At 38.1% G+C, this 22,904-nt stretch overlaps 1 protein-coding gene across 7 annotated transcripts in view; it reads left to right on the top strand.

The window, feature by feature from the left end:
• The window catches only part of SOX5 (SRY-box transcription factor 5), a 786,191-nt gene that overhangs the window by 692,408 nt on the left and 70,879 nt on the right, over positions 1-22,904 (top strand). For all 7 annotated transcript variants that reach the window (XM_062194939.1, XM_062194941.1, XM_062194940.1 and 4 more), the window contains one exon: positions 21,970-22,116. In XM_062194939.1, coding sequence (XP_062050923.1) covers positions 21,970-22,116 — 147 coding nt within the window. The remainder of the gene's footprint in view (positions 1-21,969; positions 22,117-22,904) is intronic.

The raw sequence follows: 22,904 nt of genomic DNA, 5'->3' as shown, positions 1-22,904 counted from the left end.
AGGCTTCAAAATGTGTTCCAGACGATTTGTTTGATGAGCATTGGGCCACCAGAATTAAGCTCTCTAACATGGAAACTATAACAATATTTTCTCATGATTTTTGTATTATCAGGGATTATTCAAAATATATTTAAAAAGGAATAGTAAAGAATAGCATTATTTCATTTTTGGACTTAAAACTATATATGGAAAATATTATCACTAAGAAGTGTAGTAGTTGCTTTAAGATACTAGAGAAGGTTCTACCTGAAATTTTAGGTGTGCAGGTTGAGTATCCCTTATCTGAAATGCTTAGAACCAGGAGTGTTCTATATTTTTGATTTTTTCAGGTTTGGAGCTTTTTTGCATGATTAGGTATTTTTGGTTTGGGACCCAAGATCAATATGAAATTCACTTATGCTTCATATGCCTTTTACAGCCTGAAAGTAATTTTATACAATATACTTAACAAATTCGTGCATGAAGCAAGATCTCATGAGATAGAATTTTCCACTTGTATCATGTTGATGCTCAAAAAGTTTGAATTTTGTAGTATCTCAGATTTCGGATTTTTGTATTAGGGATGTTCGATCTGTACTCCTACTGTAGTCGACCTGTATTCCCTCTATACTATGTAACTCCTACTACTTTAAATATGTTTTTCTAAGGATTTCCAAATACATTATTTTCCTCTGATTTTAGTTCTTTGGTTTTAAAGGAATTTTAAATTATTGAAAATGGTATGAACCAGCGTAGTAGGTTAAACTACCATCTACAACACTGGCATCCCATGTGGGTGATGGTTTGAGTCTCGCCTGCTCCACTTCCATCCAGTTCCCTGCCAATGAACCTGGGAAAGCAGCACAAGGTGGCCAAGTGCTTGGACCTCTGCCTCCCATGTGGGAGACTTAGATGCAGTTCCTGCCTCCTGGCTCTTGGCTTCAGCCTGGCCCAGCCCCAGCCTTTGCAGCCATTTGGGAAATGAACCAGCAGATGAAAGATCTCTCTCTGGCCCTCCCTTCATCTATAAAGTATGACTTTCAAATAAATAAATAAATCTTAAAAAAAAAGAAATAGTACCACCACAATATTTGGTTAACATATAGAAGAAAACTCCAACCATTTAATCACACAATAAATAGAAGTAAGGAAAGAGACATTTCACTTAATGGTTAAGATGGACACATTCTGCATTGGAAAACTGATCCATTCTTGGATCTGGCTCCTGGATAGAATTCCTAGCTCCTGGCTTCACCTCAGTTGTTCCTCAGCCGTTTCAGTTATTTGAGGAATAAAGCAGTAGATGGGAGGTCTCTCTGTCTCTCAACAATGAAACCAACACATTTTATAGCAGTGCCCTTGAAATGCTGTTCATTTTTATTCTCATCTTGATTTGATTCATCTGGTTTACTTTCAGAGAAAATGTAAGTTTAGATGTTTAAATGTCATCTTAGACACATATCGCCTTCTAATACATAGTTGGAAACCATTAAGTATCTCATTTTCGTACATTAATTACTTGTATTGTAACCAGTTAGTAGTATACGTGTCTATCTGAATTAATAATGAGTTTATGACCTAACCATCTCCCTCCTCCTTCAAAATATGTTTCCTCAAATTCGGTTTAAGCATTTACAAATGTTAAAGCTTATAAATAGTAACATGTAGAATGTTTGTGCAGTGTAGAGGATTAGGAGTTTGAACTCTAGAACAAAACAGACCTGTGCGTGTGTCATTGGTCAGGATATCAAATAGCTTTTAGTCTTTGTTTTTTCACCTATGAAACAAAACAAGATAATTCCTACACAATAAAGGTGTTGTGTGGATTAAATATGATGTTACATATAAAATATTGAGGATAGCATATACTTTTAACCATTGTTAGCTGCTGATAGTCTCATCATTATATTCTGGATTCAAAGATTCTCCACAAACATCAAAAATGAGCCTAGCAGCTTTTTCAGCATTCCAAGTTAACAAGTAATTTTTTTGGATGCAGAAATCATGTTGTTTAGAAAAAAAAGGTATATGATGAATTAAAAAAAATCGTAATTCAAGTTTGGGTTGAATGCCTGTTTTGGGAGCTAAGTCCTCATATTTAATACAAGCAGAAGGTCTCTAGGAAAGTAAAATACCCCTTCACTAAAAAACAAAGAAAAATTATTTTTCTATATGTCTGACTTCAAAACCCCATGTTTGAATTCTTACTAGAAATAAAAATAATCTATTTCTTTTCATTTCATAATAGAAAATGCTAGAGCCTTGCTTTTATGACATTCAGTCATTTGTGAAAGGTACAAACTTTTATTTGTAGAGGGAGAGCCATTGTGTTGCTGGAAAGTTATAGTGTTTTGTCATAATGAAGAGAGTTTCACAGCAAGAATGAATAGTGGGGGCATTGTAAATACAGCCAAAGTAGTTGACCTAACTGTGATGACCCGTCCTAACTTCTAATACTGCTCAACAAACACAGCAATGAAGTACGTGTTCTAGTACCAGCCCATCTCAGAAGTGATATTTGAATCCAATCTCAAGTCGTTTAAACTGCCCAGGACTCAAGTTTTCTCATTTGTGAAAGGTGTTAAGTACAGCTGTCCTACCCGTATCTCCCGGTGAACTGGATGGAAGTAGCCAGAAGCTCAGATACACCCTGCAGGAACCTGTGCATCCTACACGTAGACTTTGGTCGATCACAGAGGCACTGATTCACGTGACGCCAGTGACAACATGGGAGGGAGAAGGCTCATGCAGTTACTGACAGGGAGCCTGGAGAATTGTCATGCTGTCTCAGAAGATGCAATTAGGCAAGGCCTTTTTGATTATTATCCTTCCACGTTAAGAGCATGCTTACAGGAGAAGAGAGCCATCTAGAAATAAATAACAGTTTGATGTAAAATGGCTTCATAGTAGAAGTCAGACTGCTGTGCTGTTTTGAATTATACAAGTCATCAGTATGGGCACTATAAACCTTATGCCCTTAGGGCTCCTAAATATTTTTAAATACGAATTTACCTTCAAAAGTACACCTTTGTCTTTCTCTCTCTCCCTCCCTCTCTCTCACTCTCCCTCCCTCTTTTTTTCTTCTCTCTGTCCCTCTTCCTCCTTCCTTCCTTCTCTCTCCTCCTCCTCTCCTTTTCTTTTTGCCTTCTTGTTCTGCTTCTCTTCATTTAATTTCTTCCCTATTTTTAGCTACCTTTGTCTGTTAATCTCTACCTCTTTTCATATATTTTTCTCAATTCTTTTCTCCTCTCTCACTCATCAAGATCTGATTCTCTGGTTACTTTTTTATTTCTTACTATAACTGCATAAAATTGAAGAACTATTTTCTTTAGAAGCATTCATTAGCTGAGCAAATCTCCTAGTATATTAGTACATGAGCACAAGATTCAAGAATTGAATTTGGAAGTATCAAATGGCAAGGATGGGCAATATAAAAAAGATATCTGGGATTGTTAGTATTTTTTCTTTTTATTTTTGGTGTAAATAGAATTTGTAACATCATAACATCCTAAATCTTCAAGATACTACTATAAAAATGTTTCCATGTGTAATTAATCTTTCAATTAGTAAGGCCAAGTACTCCAAATATATCAAGGAAAGAATCTTTCATTTAGACCATAGCATCAACAACAGTTTGCAGTGTCACATTAGTATTGGATGTTTGCAAATTGTGCTTCAGAGATGGAGAAGGAAGTATGAGTTCTCTGAACAAGGAAAAACCTAGAGGTGGATGCATAGCCTTTTTTTTTTTTAAGATTTATTTATTTATCTGAAAGTCAGAGTTAAACAGAGAGGGAAGGAGAGGCAGAGAGAGAGAGAGAGGAGAGAGGGGTCTTCCATTTGCTGGTTCACTCCCCAATGGGCCACAATGGCCAGAGTTGTGCCAATCTGAAGCCAGGAGCCAGGAGCTTCTTCTGGGTCTCTCACACAGGTGCAGGGGCCCAAGGATTTGGGCCATCCTCCATTGCTTTCCTAGGCTATAGCAGAGAGCTGGATCAGAAGTGGAGCAACCAGGACTCGAACCAGCACCCATATAGGATGCCGGCACTGCAGGCGGCAGCTTAACCTGCTATGCCACAGCGCCAGTCCCAATAGCCCATTATTTTTAATATAAGAAAGTATTGCACAGTTGGTTTCATAGCATCAGCTGAAAGAGACAGAGTTGCTTTTCACCTTGTTTAATAGTCCACTATTTGTACTTTATACTTGTGTTTCCTCAAATGGTGAGCAGTGGCCCCAGCTTCTTGCTTTCCTGCACACCCAGACCACTTGCCATTCACTCTTTATGCTCATTTGGACAAATGTGAGATAGATACAATTAAAACTAAACTGTGTGGTATTTTAGAAAATATTGGTTTTATAATTTGTCTTTTTTGATGGCTAAATAATATAGCTTTAAGCTATTTTATCTGAATTTTATTTTTGATTTTGTAACTGATTATTCTGTGGTGTTAGCAATACCACAGCAATACCAAATCTCTCTTCTTTCGCAATATTTACTAAGTAAATTGATGAAACTATAAGATGGTATTTATAGAAGGTTTTGTGAACCATTTATTACAATTTGTGGAAGTGTGATAAAATAGAAAAGTTTAGGATCAATGGTAAGTTGATATGATGTTGGTACTTTAATGGGTAAATTTTCTCAATTAAATGAGAGAAAATGCTACTGGAAATTTATATGTTCTCTTCACTAATGTATTTTCCTTTAAATTACAATGACTTTGTCTTCATTTTTTTTTGAGTCACTCTTTTTACTTTCAAATTGGCTGAGATCTGAGGTTGGTATTCATGTATTGATTCCAACCAAACGTCAAAGAATAGGATCAGAAGAAGAATCAGAGATGATCCAAATAAAAAAGAGAAATGTTAGATTTTTTTTTTTTTTAAAAAAAGCTAATTTGTCGCTTCACTCATTGAGTATGAACTGAATAGACTTCTAACCCTTAAAATACTTTTTTTCTCTTTTTATTGCCTGGAATCTTAAGAGCTTTATCATTTGCAGTCATAAAATGAAAATATACACCAAACCCTCAAAGGGCAAGTATGAAATTAAATTATATTTGGGCAGCTGTAACCTTTTAAAACGATCAGATTCCAGTTAATGTATTTCTTCCTGTTCCAAGTGCTGCCATGGTGTTTGATGGTGGGAAGCAGTCCAAAGGGCATTGGGAGATAATAAATTCACTGTAAATTTCACCCCAAGGCATGTCTCGATACACCAAGGCCTCCATTTAGCAAGGCTGACCTAAAACTCTTGTCACATCCAAAGGTCATTTAGGTTGGGGTTGGTGTGTCCCATCTATCTTTTCTTGATGTAAAGAGTGACAGTTGAAACAGGATTGAGCTCATAAACAGTCATCTGAATATGAAAAAGAAGCTAGCTTTGGAGTAGGAGGGAAAGGGGAGAGGAAACTGCCTTTTACAGGGGGGCTGGCAAATGCTGTACTTCTGCAGTCAGTGAAGGATCACCATGATCTTGGAGCTTCTGTTTCTGAGCAGTCATCAGCTTGAAAGGCGCGTTTGTGGATTTGGTTGATTTAGAATCAGGTGCTCTTTCCTCTTGCTTTTATTTGTATTTGTTTCCAAAGCCTGGGGTGATGTTTAGTAAGTATTTTTTTATAAAGAATTTAATGTTTCCAACAGCCTTTTACTTTAAAATAACAATACCCCTTTTCCCCTTTACATCTGTTCTCTGAAATTAATGTCGCAACACATCAGAGCGAAACAGGAGGAAATTTGTTTTAAAGAAATGAAGTTTAATGTAATCCTGGAAAACAGTGATTTTTTTTTTTCCCTAATACTCTCTTAATCGTGTAGCTGTTAAAATTGTGGTAAAACATGCATAACATAACGTTTATTATTTTAACTAGTTTCAGTGCACACTTTGGTAGCATTAGGTATATATGCAATGTTGTGTAGCCATCCCTACTTTCTGTTTCCAGAACATTTGCATTATCCCAAACCAAAGCTCTGTACCCATTAGGCAATCACTGCTCATTCCCCATTCCCTTTTCCCCATTCCTTGGTAACCAGTGTTCTACTTTCTGTGTCTGTGAATAGCCAGTTCTAGGTAATTTATATTGTAGCTGAAATCCTACTGTAATATTCCTTCTATGTGTGGTTTATGCAGCATACTGTTTTCAAGAACCATCCATGATGTAGCCTGTGTCTTTGAATTATACACTTTTAAGAATGACTTCAGTTCTTTTAAAAACAAAATTCATTTACATATGTTAAGAATCATGAACATATGTTAAGAATCATGGACATATAAGCCTTTCTTCATAGTATCCATAAGTAATATGTAGTAGCAGATACAGAAGCTTAAGACAACTACTGGATAGTATGATGAAACATTAAACTCTTGTAGGTCTTCTTGGGAAATAAATATAAAAAGGCTTTTACTAAGGCAGATACAGGTGTTCACTGATACGTTTCAAGTGTCTAGAACAATGCTTGGCACATAGTATGTGCCCAATAAATATTTATTGACATAATCAGTCAATCAATTTAAGAGCAGTAGTCAAAATAGTTGATTATTTTGCTGGACTACTTCAATAATATATATGTGAGGATTATGTCTTGTGCAACTGAAAAGGAAACCAGTTATAATCAGGAAACCCATTGAGATAAAAGTACATTTTAATACAAGGTGGTTATTGAAGTATATTTTTATTATTTTAATTGATTTAAGGGTTATAGGTGTTTTGAATAGTCTAAGTGTCTCATTTGTGCTATATTCTTTTCACATGGTCTAGAAAAATAATGGTAGGTGAATTTGAATTAAAGAATAGTTTATACGGTCAAGTTCTTGGTATAAATTATAACATCAAGAGCAGATGTTTAAATGAAACCCCAAATGTTGAAAATTATATATCTAAATTCTATAACTGATTTTGATCATTTCTACTTTTTAAGTTTATTTTTATTTATTTGAAAAACAGTTGATTACTGAGAGATCTTCCATCCAGTACTTCCTTTCTCCAGTGCTCACAAAAACTAGGGCTGGGCCAGGTCAAAATCATGAGTCAGGAAGCCTTTCAGGGTCTCCCATGTGGGTGGCAGGGATCCAAGCCATCATCTGCTGCCTCCCGAGGTGTTTATCAGCAGGAAGCTGGATTTTAAGTGGAAGAACTGAGACTTGGACCAGACACTTTGTGTTATGGGATACAGTCTTACCACGCAGCTTCACCTATTGTGAAAAAACACCCACCCTTGAATACATTGTAAATCATGTAAAAATGTGGGTAGGTAAATGTTACTTTAATTAAATGTAGATTTACAGGCAGGCATTATGGAATAGCAGGCTAAGCTGCCTCTTAGAGCACATGCATCAAGTATTGGAGTATTGGTTCATGTCCTGGCTGCTGCTCTTCAGATCCGTCTCCTGCCAGTGCATCTTGGTAGGCAATGGATGGTGGTCCAAGCACTTGTGCCTCTGCCAACTGTGTGGGAGATCCTGATTAAGTTCTGGACTCTTGGCTATTGGAGGCATTTGGGGAGTAAACTAGCAGATGGAAGTGTGTTTCTCTCTCTCTTGAATAGATGAAAATGTATAAATAAAACATTTTTAAAAAGATAAAGTTTACTTTCTAAAAATACAAGTGTGTCATAGATGAGTCAGCACCTCCCAATCAATTCTCTGTCATATCTGGATTTCTCTTACAGGAGTATCAATGGAATCATGTCATTCTTTTTCCTGAATGACTGTAGCCTCCCACTGATCTTTCTAGACACCTCGGCTCCCAGCACTGGTGCCTCATGGCTTGCTTCCACTGCCACCTCTGTCATGTTCTCACTCAGCTCAGTTGTTCTCCATTAGTTTTTCCCACTCCATGTGGCTACATAGCTCATCCCTCTAATGTCCCCAAGTATTCACAGCTAAAGGGAATTCTCCCTCATCTGCCCACCTGGAACGTAGTTCTTGTTCATGTTCTCTCAACAGCATATACTTCTCTGTACTTCTCTGTACTTCAACATACATCTTTGTGTTTTGTAGTGTTTACCATATTGGTGGTTTTACATTTCCTCTTTGCAATTATTTCATTGATTGCTTTCTTACTCTATGGAAGAGCTGTGGAGCTAAGAACCTAGAATGCAACTGAAGTTTTATAAATTTCAGAATGAATAAAAGCATCAATGATAAAAGACAATGAAAGATATAACAGCTTCCTTATAACAGATTACTCTCTAAGATTCTTGAAATGGCTCAAAAATTAAGTAACTTGAGAAGCAGAAAACTACGCTGAAACATTTTGTACTTGCTTTGACCAAAAGGAAGAAGACAGATGAAAGATGCTGGAAAAAAAAAAATCTTCCTGTTGGAAACATCTCACTTTCCTGTCCTGCTTCTGCAGTAGTACAGCCACAAGAGCCCAGTCCCTGTCTGAAGTGCTGTCCACCTTGCCGTCTCCACACCCATCTAACTGTCTGCCTCAGAGCATGCAGACACTGTGACAGTGTTAAATTGACCAGAAAGGTGTGTTGTAAGACATGGTGGGTAAGAATTGCAGTCTTTAGGACATGCATTTGGCACAGAGGTTAGGACACCCCTGGGATTCCTGCATCCGTTGTCAGAGTGCCTGGGTTCCAGTCCGGCTCCTCTTTTGATTCCAGAGGCAGCTGATGATGGTGCAAATACGCAGATGCCTGCCACCCATGTGGGAGATCTGGAATGAGCTTCAGGCCCTAGGTTTGTCTTGCTCAGCCCTGGCTGTTACGGGCATTTGGGAAGTGAACCAGAGATCTTCCGATTCATATTTTCTCTCTCTCTCTCTCTCTCTCTCTCTCCTTCTCTCTCTCTCCTTCTCTCTCTCTCTCTCTCTCTCTGAATCTCTGCTTTTCAATTAAATGAAAATGAAATGAAAAACAAACAATAAAAAAAAAAAACCAGTAAGAATCACAAACTCTGGAAAAATCAAAAGAACTTGGATTCCAACCTCAGCGTTTTCTGTTATTTGTGTGACTTTTTGACAATGATGCTTACTTTCCTAGGCCTCAGTGTCCTCTGCCATGAAATAAGAATGATATCTTCTGATTTTGAGGAGTCTTGGGGAAATGCAGCATGTGCATGGGATACAGTAAGCATGCTGTGAATTTTTGTGATGATAATGATGATGATAATGATTGCTGCTCTTGCTACTATTCTGTGTTCACATTTCACCAGAAATTTGTGTATCTTAAATTGGATACTCTATGAGCCAACGCCAATACTAATATACAATGCTATTTTTTAAAATTAATAATTTGGGAGACAGACAGGAGAAGGGAGGGGGAGACAGAGAGAGAGAGAGAGAGAGAGAGAGAGTGTGGGGGAGGGGGTGCGGGGAGTGTGCGCCTGTCCACTGGTTCACACTCAGATGCCTGCCACAGCTGGGGAGGAGTGGGGGAGGCTGAAACCAGGAGGCGGGAACTCAATCTGGGCCTCCCCCAGGTGTCAGGAGCCCAATTACATGAGTCATCCCTGCTGCCTCCTAGGGTTTCCATTAGCCAGAAGCTGGAGCCGTAAATTGAACCCAGATACTCCAGTATGGAACATGGGCACCCACCCCTGCAATACTTTCCTAATCTGCCAAGTTTAGAAGGGGAAAAAGTGAAGGAAGAAGGTAATCTGCTGCAAAAACTTCTCTTTTTTAAACCAGGCTTGTGTTTTGTCTATTTTTACTAACAGTGTAAGAAAAAAAAACAAAAAAACAAAAAAAACAAACAGACCTTAACTGGCTATGTGTTTTCTTCAAGGAGTTCTGTTTTCACTTACGCAGCAAACTCTTTAACCCTTGAGTGGTTTAACCTTTGGTTTGGGAGAGCATTACTGAGTCAGAGTGTAGGGGAAACCCATTTCTTCTGGTCAGCAGGTAGGCGGATTCCACCCTTAATCAATGCGTTCAGGAGGGAGGTGAGTTCATCCCATGAAGTTGGAGTGTGAAAGCGCTTTTCGTTAGTAATATTATGCTTTCCCATATTAACATGACTCTAATTCCCGTATTGCATATGAGAAGTTTTAGTGGCACATTGCACAGAGGAGAACTGTAGTGTTAGATTTCTTTGATACTACTAGTTATTTAAACTTTGGCAAGTCACTAGGCTGGTGTGAGCTTTTCCTCTCTGTGGAAACCACACAAAATTGTTATCGGTGATCCCTGAAAATAGCATGCAGGCTTCTATCACAGTGATCAGCACACATGGTGATCACTGAGAAAGTCATGATGGTTCTTGTACTTCCTCTCCATGTACCTGTCAAGTATTTTCAAGAGTCCAGCAAGAAAACATTCTGGACGTGGAGTTGCCTTTATAACATACAAAACACATGGCATCTGGCTAAATGTGCCCTGACACTCCAGTTCTGTTTCTGTTGAGTTAGAATATTTTTTAAAGGTTTGATTCCTATCACCCAATGCCCCAACATGCGTTTTCACCATCTATTGGGGATAAAATGAACAATGATTTCACAATTATGAACTTACCCAGAGAGAAGTGTTTGCTTCAAAAAGTTTTCTGTTAGAACTCAGCTTTTCTGTCTTAAATAATATTTGGAAACAACAGAATTTTGTCTCGTGGTAAACAAGCCTTTCTCGTCTTACTGTTGCTTTGAAAGAAAATTCAGCAGTATTTTCCCCCTAAATTAAGCTAATTGGAGAAAGTAGTATAGTCACTGATATAGAAAGAGATTTTAAGAGCCTTCCAGCCAGTGTTCTCCTTACCTTGCCAAAAAGAGATGTATTTACTAGTTGGTGACCTCAGGAATAGATGCAAAGCGTTCATTCTCCCACTGTAATAAACAGCAAGTCTGGAGCGGCATAAAAAGGGTCAATCGAATAGGTCAAACTTCATATGGGGAGGCAGATGTTGGAACATATTGTAATGGATTACTGTGCAGTACACGAAGATGGCTTGTGGAGTAGGGAAACGGGGAGGGAGTGAAGGAAAGAGAGAGAAACTATCAGTTGGTGTTTTCTTGCATGACACAAAATATATCTGGTTCTTTAAGGAACGACTGCAGTTGTAAAAGTCAAGATGGGTTTTTTTCTTGCTGTTCAGGATGTATCTGTATTAATGTGCAATGAAATGAAGAAAGCTTTTAAAAATCTAGTACATGCGAAGTCTTTCTTATTTATAGGCTTCAGTCTCTGCAGTGTGACAGAAACAGCGTGGGAGCATCACTCTTGTGCGAGGGGTCTTAAGATTTAAGTACCTTCGAATATATCTTTAATTTGTCTTAGGATGCCACCTGCACATGCTCACCACACCGCACCCCTCAGGGGTAGCCTCGTGTTCTAAGCGTCACACTGTGGGAGACTGGCTTTGGAATGGAATGATAAGGATTAGCAGTGTAATGATTAATATTTGATAACAGCTTTATGTAAATAACGTTATAGTTTCTGTACATGGGTTCATGGTAGCTTTTTAAAAGTACAACTATATCACACCCAGAGATGATTTCCTTTTGGATCAACCAGATTTTCCCAGGGAGATGGGGGTCGTAGTGACAGTGGGATCTGCCTTGCAGCCCCTCCCAGCAAGCCCCTTGTCTCCTCAGGCAGGCTTCCGAAGTGGCTCAGCTGTTTTTTCTGAAGGAAGATCATTTCTTTTCCAAAATTGACAGGGTATCTTTTCCCTTGTAGCGTGTTCTCCCGCCATCTTGAACTTGCCTCTGACGATACCAGCCCACTGGCTAGCCTTTAGGCTTCTTTGTCCACTCGGCTCATTGCTTTGCATGGCCTGACAATGAAACTCCAGTCCTCCTGCGTAAACTTGCTTGCTTCTTACAGTTGTGCTCCAGTGAGGTCATGGGCATTCACTCTTAAGGCCGAGTTTGCTTGCAGTTTCAGTTGAACGCATTTCCTTCTTGCCTCGTGTTTCTGTAGGAATGGTGAACACAGACAAAAGATCCTGAACATGGTGTGTACTCAAACTTGCTCCTCTTTGTGACTTTGGTCCTGGATTCAGCCTGATTGCCACTCCTTTCCAGCTAAATTCATCCCCGGGGGGATTCCAGATAGAGTGACAGCTCTTTCCTTGTTGCCCTAGGCACCCTCACCAATCACTTTATGATAAGGTCTGTTAGGGAGCTGGTAAAGCAGTGGGAGAATTGTTTCCCATACCCAGCCCCCATCTTACTTTCTGAGTTCACCACCAAGGAGCATGGGAAAGAACTCTAACCAACTACTCGTGTCCATTTCACTCTCACACAAGCTTGATTGGTAGTGTCTGCCTACACCCTAACCTGGTAATCATTTTTCCCAGGAGTCAGTTTAGTGGTTAGCAAAAGTCATCAACTCTGAGAGGCCTCCCTTGGCTGACCCAGCACTCCGTTCTGAGCATCAAGAGCACTTTGCCCCTAAAAATGCTCACTGTATTTTTCTCTATTAGGATTTTTGAAAATTAAAAAAAAAAAACTTTTTGTACACTTCTTGTGTAAGTATATTAAACATTGACTTGAGAGAAAGCTGTGTTTATGTGTGTTGGCTTCAGAAACACTGTGCTAAGTGAAAGAATCCTTCTTCAATGTCTTCTGGTATTGCCCTAGTAGTTGTGATTTACAAACTAAATCAGCCTCAAGCTGGCATAGGGGAAGTAGCAGGAACTTGTTCTTATATTGTAAAAATTGTAAAAGGGGAGAGGAGGTCTCTTTCTAAAAATAATTTCTTACATTATGTACAGAAAAACCATAAATGCTTAATACACATGCATTATTGATTGATTTGAACTTTTTAAAAATTTTTTAAAAAATTTTTTATTTTTATTTTTTTTGGCAGGCAGAGTGGACAGTGAGAGAGAGAGAGAGAGAGAGAAAGGTCTTCCTTTGCCGTTGGTTCACCCTCCAATGGCCGCCACGGCCTGCGCGCTGCAGCCGGCGCACCGTGCTGATCCGAAAGCAGGAGCCAGGTGCTTCTCCTGATCTCCTATGGGGTGCAGGGCCCAAGGACTTGGGCCATCCTCCACTGCACTCCCAGAGCCATAGCAGAGAGCTAGCCTGGAAGAGGGGCAACCAGGACAGAATCCGGCACCCCGACCAGGACTAGAACCCGGTGTGCCGGCGCTGCTAGGAGGAGGATTAGCCTGTTGAGCCATGGCGCTGGCTGATTTGAACATTTTTAACCTTACAGCTTCGAATGTTACCTTCCTTCTGCCCTGCACAACATAAAATTTACCATTTTGACCATTTTCCAGTGAATGATTGTGACGTTAAGTACATTCTCCTTGTTGTGCAGCCATTGCCCACCACCCATTTGTAGAACTTATCTTCCCAAACCAAAGTTGGGTACCCATTAGTCAGTCTCTTGATTTCCTCTCTTCCCCCACCTGTGGATGACCGTAGAGATATTCAGTCTCTATGAATTTGGATGCTTGAGGTACTTCATATAAGTGGAATCATCCAGTAGCTGTCATTTTGTGTCTGGGTCATTCACTCAGCGTAGCATAATATCCTCAAGGGTCATCCAAGTGTCAGAACTTCATTCCTTTTTAAGACTGAATAATATACCATTGTTTGTACCACATTTTGTTAGTCTGTCCATCCACTGATGGACATTCTTTCTGCCTTGTGGGTGTTGTGACTAAGAATGCCATGAACACTGCTGTTCAAACGTCTTTTCTGGCACTTTTTGGTCTATAACCAGAAGTGCAGGTGCTGAGTCATAATGTGATTCTAAGTGTGTTTTGAGAAAACACTATACTGTGTTCCACAGTGGCAGCCACATTTTACATACCCACCAGCAATGATCAGGGTTCCAGTTGCTCCACTGTCTTGGGAACATTTGTTGTGTTCTGTTTTGTTGTGTGTGTGTGTGTGTGTGTTTAAGTGAAGTCATCCTAATGAGTTATTAATTCATTAGCTTGAGTTATAAATTTTTGTAGACTTGGCACGTATGTTTCTATTTGCACTTTTGCCCTGGTGTTCAGCAAATTTAAGGCCTATCCTGTTTTTCAGGCAGTACACTTGAAAATGCTGACAGTATTAAGGAAAGTCCATGTTTAAACTCAAGTTGCTCTGATAATTTTCTTTGAAGAAACATTATGAAAAATAATGTGCAAAGCAAATTTATTCGCATTGAAACATGCTGATATGTTTTGAAAGATTTTCTCCAGTACATTAGCTCCTCTTTAAACTCCACATTTAAGTTACATTAAGAAGCTGAAATTAAGCTATAAAGATAACACTTATGGAGCCTTGAAATTGCTTTCTGAATATTTTCCTCATGAATGCTATTCCCTGTCCCTTCCCTTAAAAACAGAAAAAGGAGGAAGAAATAAACTCTTTTTCTGAGATTTATTTTATGTATTTAAAAGTTACAGATGGGGGGGGGGAGACGGAAGGAAAGAGATCTTCTATCTGCTGGTTCACTCTCTAGATGCCATAATGGCCTGGGCAAGGCCAGACCGAAGTCAGGAACCAGCAGCTTCCACCAGGTCTTCCATGTGGATGCAAGGTCCTAAGCACTTAGGCCATCTTCGGCTGCTTTCCCAGGCACATTAGCAGGGAGCTGATCAGAAGTAGAACAGCCAGGACTTAAACCAATGCCCATTTGGGATGCTATTGTCACAGGCAGCCTCTTTTCTGCCACACTAGAACACCAGCCCAAATTAAACTCTGTTTCTACACATCATATCTAACATACAGCCTTTTGGGTTTAATTTAAACTTTAAAAGTACAAAATGAATTATTGTTTAAATGGAACGACAATATATACATTTTTAGGTGTTTTAACATTTCTTTTTTTTTAAGATTTATTTACTTGAAAGAATTACACAGAGAAGGAGAGGCAGAGAGAGAGAGAGAGGTCTTCCATCTGCTGGTTCACTCCCCGGATGGCCACAATGGCTGGAGCTGCGCCAGTCTGAAGCCAGGAGCCAGGAGCTTCTTCTGGGTCTCCCATGCGGGTGCGGGGGCCCAAGGATTTGGGCCATCTTCCACTGCTTTCCCAGGCCATAGCAGAGCGCTGATCGGAATTGAAGCAGCCGGGATTCGAACTGGCGCCCACATGGGATGCCAGCACTGCAGGTGGCAGCTTTACCTGCTACACCACAGCGCCGGCCCCAAGTGTCTTAACATTTAACATAGTATTTGTATGTTACCTGTTAATGCCTACTTTCCATTCTGGGACTACAAAAAAAAACCCTCTTCCATTTCTATGTGTATATTTAATCTAGGAGGTATTATTAATTAATCAAAAGGATTTCAGTCCTATAATGTTCTTTTTGAAAACTTAGGTTCATATTTTTACTTAAGGAAAAGTTTAGAAGTGATTACTCTTTTTTTTTAATTTTTATTTTTAAGGTGAACATAAACATATTTCAGGTATTTCAGATCTACCGATTTTAGGAGCAGAGTGATGGAAGTGATTACTTTTATTTCTGTGCAGCAACTTGTTGAGAGTGATGATGAGGGACTACAACTTAAACTCTTGGGGTGAACTTAACCTCATTGGTCTCATCTGACTGAATACTAAAAATATTTAAAATTTACTTGTATTCGGTTACAGCATATCTTCCTTTCTCTTTTATAGTTAGATTCATATCTGATGATATTTAATTTGCATAAAAGGACTCTACTCATAAAAAGAAATTTAAACAATTAATTTAGTGAAAACAATATTAAATGGTTGTGTAGTATCTTGACACATTACATTCAATTAATGGTAATGTTGACGTTCACAATTATGTGTAGGAATCATTTCATTTTATCATACAGCAGTTAGGAGACATTTTTTTAGGCACAACATTAATACTGTTTTATTTTCTCTTGAAATGTCTTTTATAATCAGCTCACCTATGTAGTGTGATGCAGTTGGTGATCTAGGGGGGAGAAAATAAGTGAAGGTAAGGAGAGACAAGGGTGATAACTCTGTTTGCACTGTCTTCACAATAAGAAAGAGACATTTCCATCTCCTAATTCCTGCCTGAGTAGTAGGTCGTTAAATTAAAGCAGACACTGTCATTTGCTTCCGACATCTTTTCTGTAGCATCATGTCTGTGTGGCTGATGAACCCCGGGGACATTACGTTAAGTGAAGTAAGCACAGAGAGACAAACTCCACAGGAACCTGCTTACATGTGGAATCTTCAAAAATGAATTCACAGAGGTAGAGAGCAGAATGAAGGATGATGGAGGAAATGTTGGTAAACTGAATATAAAAAAGGGAGAAAATTAAGTTTGAAGTAAGAGAAAAAGATCCCAAAGAAGAGCTTCTGCCTAATAACCATCAGAACTCCAACTGAATACATTTTATCCTGCAAATAATAAATATTTAAGATTCAGCACATAATCAATGTGCATATTCATTTATGAGGAGTAAGGCATTTCTCATTTGTCTTTTCCAAAATATTTAAGAATATTCATATGCTTAATGGCTTGGTTCTCTTGTCTTTTGAAAATACATTAACTTTTTTTATGATAATCATCACCCATTTTTTCTATTCATATTTCCAAATTGACTTATTATTACTATTTTAATTATAGCTACAGTAAATATAGTAGAATATCTTTTTTCTTATGCTGATAAGATGTTTGAATTCATGCTTCTTTGCTCACAAGTAAATGAAGTGAATGAATGAATGCCAGTTTTGTTAATGTCACTGATGCACCATTATTTCTAATTCAAATAGTAGAAACATTCCAGGTTGCTTTCAGATTTTAAAATTTGTTTCTGTCTAATTACTATTACTCGTATATAAAATATGCACTGAAGATCTGTTTAATAATAATACATTATTTTAAATGATCCATTTTTACCTTAATTCTGCTCTTCCTTGCTTTTAGGATATTCTGGTAAAACACTGAATAATGAGAATGTAATTCCTGCCTTCAAGGAGTTTGCTAGTCAGTAAATAGTTGGAGGCAAGAAATCCTGATGGGCACTTTGGTCCCTGATGCTTTTGGTCCAGATACTCCAGATGGCATTTAGACCCCAAGCTAGAAGCTGGTGAGGGAAGAAATGGTTTAGCAATTGGGATAAAATGAGCCATTAAAGAGAAGTGGCAGGAATTTACTGTCTCTAGGAATTAATGCAGTAGTCTAGTTTGTTCTGTGGAATTTCTCCTCTGCTAGCCCTAAAAATACCTTCTTAAGATGTCTGAGTAAAATCAGTGTCTTCGTAGGAAAATACAACTGTAACCAGCATGGTATAAAAAACAAATTGTCCAAATACAGTTAGACAGTTTTCCCCCAAAATGGCATCAGTTCATTAGGAAAAGATAAAATATATGTTCCTCATCATCCCATCATACTTTTTCTTTTTTACCGGACCATTACAGCTGAGTAGAAATAACGCTATTCATGAACTTTCAATCCATTGCCTAGTAGGGCTTTGGTACACATGATTGTAAAATATGAGGAAAAAGAGGCCAACATTGTGGCATAGCAGGTAAAGCCACCGCCTGCAATGCCAGCTTCCCATATGGGTGCCAGTTTGTGTCCCCGCTGCTCTACTTCTGATTCAGCTCTCTGCTATGGCCTGGGAAGGCAGTGGAAGATGGCCCAAGTGCTTGGGTCCCTGCCATTCAAGTGGGAGACCTGGAGGAAACACCTGGCTCCTGGCTTCAGCCTGGCCCAACCCTGGCCATTATGGCCATCTGGGGAGTGAACCAGTGGATGAAAGATATCTCCCTCTGTCTCTCCCTCTCTCTCTCCCTCTCTCTATGTAACTCTTTGAAATAAATCCTTTAAAAAATGTGATAAAAGATACTAAGCTTGCCCAGATGAACACAGTTCGAGCTTACATTGTTGTAGGTGGAGAACGTCTTATTTTTCATACTTTAAAAAAATAAAAATGAAAGACCTGGGTTTTTAGCCTCGTTCAGTTAAGATACCTGGGTCCAGCTTCAGGGTGTTTGGGTTCAGTCTTTGCCTCCAGCTGCTCACTCCAGCTTCCTCTTGATGCAGACTTTGGGAGGTGGTGACAGTGCCTCAATTAGCTGGTTCCTGCCACCCATGCTGGAGACCTGGATGGAGTTCCTGGCTCCTGGGCTTTTGGGGCTTTGGGGGAGCAAAACAGCGGAAGTGGGAAGCACGCGCTCTTGCTCTCTCGCCCTCTCCAATAAATAAGTTAGTTAGTTGGATAGAACATGCTTCTTAAATTGTTGAATGAGGAAATTCATGATGAAATGATTGTAGCATTTTTGCTATCACAATGCAGGGTTCTGGAAAATCTTTCTCTGTGACTTATTTTTTCCTGTTTTCAAAAAAGAAAAAAGGAGTTGTGTCTTGGCTGTATAACAGAGATATAATATGATGACTGTATACACAAATAAGATTATATGATAGGTGAGTACTTATCATAAAATGAAAACTTTGTGTAAAATTACACTAGTCATCCTCCACCCTCTGTTTCTTTTTGCTTTTCCTCGCTGTTTGTATTCACTGTGGTATGAATTTGAAATCATTTATTCCTTCTTCATCTTCACAGTTCTTTAAACTTAAGTTTACCACTACTAAATTTTGAAAACCTCATAGCTGATACTCCTGTCTTATTATCATAGTCAAAAACATACATACCAGGAGACTTCAAAAAGTTCACAGAAATGTGTAACATGAAAAATGATGCACAGATTTCAATAATTTTTTTGCACCACGGTAAATTTGCTTTTTAATTCCGTAGTATATGGACATTCTGAAGTACTTGTTTGCTCTCATTCAGTAGCTTTGTCTTAGCTCCGTGTCCAGTGTAAACTCTTAGCGTATATTTCAAGAGCTTCCATAAAGTGAATTCATCCTGTGAACACAGCGCTGTTTCCCTGTGCAGAGGATACTCTCCAGCTTGGTCACTGCCCTTTCTACCCTCACTGTCCCACACCATCTCATTCATTCCCTTTGCAACAGTTGGTTTATTCCAGGTCCTGTGACTTTGTTTAATAAGAATGCTTTTTTTCATGCTAAGCTTAGCTACATCTCTCCAAAACAAACATGGCAGACTCATTTTCTCTCTCTTGACACCTTTGAGAGTAGCATATGATGACAGTATAATTACAGTCCCATGGTTATGTGTTTTTCCATCTTGACCTATGGTAGAAACCAGAATTTTGAACTCCATGAATACAAGAGTCTTCAAAAAGTTCATGGAAAATACATGTTTGATGAAGTTTGTATAGATTTCAAAAAATTAATGCACCAAAATAAGTTTATTGTTCAATTCTGCTTTCCATGAACTTTGTGAAGTTCTGTTACATATAAATATACCTGTGAACACATGAGCACAACAGGAAGACAGGATGTGATCAGTAGATTACCAGGGTAATCAATAAGGGATTGCATCCTAATGTTTTCTGGTCATTTTCTTAAAAAAGATGTTGTCTAAAGATATATGAGAATGGAGAAAGGGAACAGCAATTAGCATGCCATGTTTTAAGTAATACAAAGACTAGAAAATGGAATCTGAGGGTTTGGGTAATTTTAGAAATTTCAAATCCCTAACTCATGAATATCAAGGTAAAGAATCGGGTTATTTTGCAGTGGCCAAAATACTGTGTGTCTGTGTAGGCTAAGGACATGAGTACTCTCTTCTGGCTTCAGCCTTTTGTGCTTAGTATGTTCCAATTTGTTATGAATGTTACTTATTCTTAAAAGTGCATTTATCACAGTACACCTTATATTTAATTTGGGTTTTTTTCTGCTGTCTTCCCAAGAAAGATATCAACCAGATTTTTGTTTTATAAAATACGTATGTGGGGGCCAGCATTGTGGCATAGCCAGTTAAGCCACTGCCTTCATTGTTGGTATCCCATAGGGCCACTGGTTCACGTCCCAGCTGCTCCTCTTCCAGTTTAGCTCCCTGCTAATGTCCAGGCAAAAGGAGTAGAAGATGGCCCACAGGATGTTTGTCGGTGCAAGTGGCCTTGCAGTCGTCATGGGCTTTCATGCCCCTTCCCTTTCAACAAGGTCAACCCATAGTTAAGGTGTTTATACGACCTTACTTTGTGTAGACATCTGTTATTCCTGATTTCACTTTAAGAGCATATGATAAACAAACTGTTTTTCATTTCTTGACTTCCTTTGTTTTAAAGTCAATCAGTAAACATTTTAATGGATAAAAAAGTAAGCCTAATAGGTTGAAAAGTTGATTTCAAATAAGACAGAGAGAGAGAGAGAGAAAGGGAGGGAAGAAGGTAATATCATTATATTCTTATAATTTTATCTCTGAACTACATTGAAAGTGTTCTTTTTGTGTTAATATCACATTACCATGAAAAAAATAAAGTATCAGATGGTACAAAAAAAAAAAAAACCAAGATGATATCGTGTAAAAATTGTGTGTGTGTATGTGTATATGTGTGTGTGTCTCTTTTGAGAGTTTTTGAGATAACATTTTAAATTCACATTACTATTAAGGGCTTATCCACCTTTATATATATGGCCAGATAAAGAATCATCTGTTGCTTTAAATCTATCTATTGAAATGTCCTACTAACCTGTGAAATGGCCAAATCAAGATCTAACAGTATTAAAATTCCTGCTTTATCTAATCTATACAGATGGAAAATGTATTAGATTTTCCAGGAGTTGGGGCCCTTGTTCACTTCTGCAGTGCAATGTATATAAATTTTAGGAACACATATATTGGGCAGAAATTAAAATGTGTTAAAAGAAATTATTTTCTGGTCCTTCTCCCTTGTCTTGAAAAACCAGAAAAATCTGATGTGTTTAGTAGAAAACGAAATGATGGTCATAGTGGGAAATTATGGTGACAATCTTATTGATAATATAAACATACTTCTCTGGTGTTTCAAGTCTTTTTCTGATTACATTACTTTGCATAAAAAGTAAGCCATACTTTTTGTCATAATATTAATTTCCTGTTTTTGTTTATACTGTAGTATCTGGAAATCAAGCAATAGATGAATATTTTCATTGTTAATAGGTACTCTCTGCAGTTTCCATTATTTTATTTCAAAGATCTCACTTACCAGCATCTATAGATGATCCTGAAAAATATTATCCTTTGATATATATATTTGGGGAAAAAAAGTAAATATAAGCCAGAGAAGTATTGGACAGTTCTTCTTGAGAACTTTTTCTTTAATATCAGTCACTTCAGTTCTAGCTTGCATAGTGAAAGCCATCCTTGAAACTGCAAGACAAATGGAAAATGGGAAATTGCAATATTTGTATATACCTATTTATGTACACATGCCACATGCATTATGAAACTGAGTCATTTCTTTTTCATCCATTTTTTAAAGGTCACAAAGTGATTAATGAAAATGAAGAGTTTTAATCTAAATATTGATTGATTATTTAAATAAAACAGTATCTTTTTTAGAATACTGCATCATTTGAGAATCCTACAGTAAAAGTTTTCCTTTTAATTTATAATTTGGTGAAGAATTTTTATTGGTTTTCTAATAGGAATTATGAAGTGACAGCTTACTTTGGAAGAGTGTGTTGTTGGACAGTGTTCTTTGAAACAGTAATCCTCAAGATAATTTGAGATTTGTTGTGTTTATATCATGAAGTAAAGTGAACTTCTGGCAATCATCCAGTTAACTTTCCTCAATGAAGGTTGACTGTCCAGATAAAGTTCTTCCAATACTCTCCTTCCATCCCCTCTTAAAGGTATATTTCTATGCAACTAACACTCAGAAAAATTATTCCAGATTCCCTATTGAACAAGCCAAACAAAAAAGGTATAAAAGGCTTGAATAAGAATAGTAAGAAAATTATATGAAACAGCATTATTTTGTAACACCCTATATAAATGTAGAGTACAGAAAAAGAGCTCTTGGCCAAATGGCATGGCATACGTGCCTTTCACAGCTTAGGAAAAGAGTAAATATAGACAATGTTACTTGCTTTGAATCTCGGGGCATACTGAAGCTGAGGTCCATTTTGTGTGGTAATCATGAAAGGTGAGGTGGCAACTTCTTTGTTTAAACATCCAGGGTCCTGAATTAAACACCCATAGGAAAAATAGCCAGTCTGAATATACTTCCCAAATGGTGCATTTATTCTGTTATTGATAGTTTTTTTCCCCTCATCTCTCTTTTTCTCCTGTAGCAGTTATATGCTGCCCAGCTAGCTGCAATGCAGGTGTCTCCAGGAGGGAAGCTCCCAGGCATACCCCAAGGCAACCTTGGTGCTGCTGTATCTCCTACCAGCATTCACACAGACAAGAGCACAAACAGCCCGCCACCCAAAAGCAAGGTACCCTTCGGAAGAAGCTCTTTGTTTTTCCACTTAGAGTCTTACTTTTCCTATGGTGATATTTATTGAATGTGTATTATGTGCCAACAACATGGTTCAGTTCTGGGTGTACATGGACATAGCAATCTAGTAGAAGGAATGAGTGTGAATGTAGGTTGTACATAGATCTATATACGCACAGTCATTTGTGAATTCATTCAGTCAGCAAACATGCGTTGATAGTTGGAGTAAGAAATGCAAGTGATGCAATGATTTTTGAGATGGGTATCCTGTACTCAAGGAGCTTACGAGCTTATCCAGTAGGTGATTATAAAAAGAGCCAAATAGCCATACTGTGACACAACATAGTAAGTTATATAAGGAGTTACAGGGTGAAATGCTTTGGAAATTATTAAGAAAAAGAGATTATTCAGTGAGAGATCTTGGCAAGGATTTCCTGAAGAAGGACAACTGAGATAAACCTTAAAGTACGTGATTCAGACACACTCAGAGTGTTTGTTTTTAAAATAACAATAACTGTTGAATGAACACAATGTTAGATCTTGCACTCAAATGTTGACATTATCGCATAAAGAGAAGAAAGTAATAATAGTGAGAGAAGTAAGATCAGACATTTGTTTTAGGCGCTAAGGAAACATTTTCCAAGAACTCATGGAAATTGATCACTGGAGATTCAAATAATGTAAGTCTCTTGTCTGCAAGAGAGAGAAACAGAATAATTGATTTGACAATTGTACTTGTTAAGACCTTACTCTTTGGAAAAAAAGTATTTATTCATTTATTTGGAA

The sequence above is a fragment of the Lepus europaeus genome, chromosome 6 (assembly GCF_033115175.1).
Source record: "Lepus europaeus isolate LE1 chromosome 6, mLepTim1.pri, whole genome shotgun sequence".
NCBI classification, from domain to species: Eukaryota; Metazoa; Chordata; class Mammalia; order Lagomorpha; family Leporidae; genus Lepus; species Lepus europaeus.
Note: the sequence above shows the minus strand (reverse complement) of the source record. Positions and strands in the feature narration are given on the sequence as shown.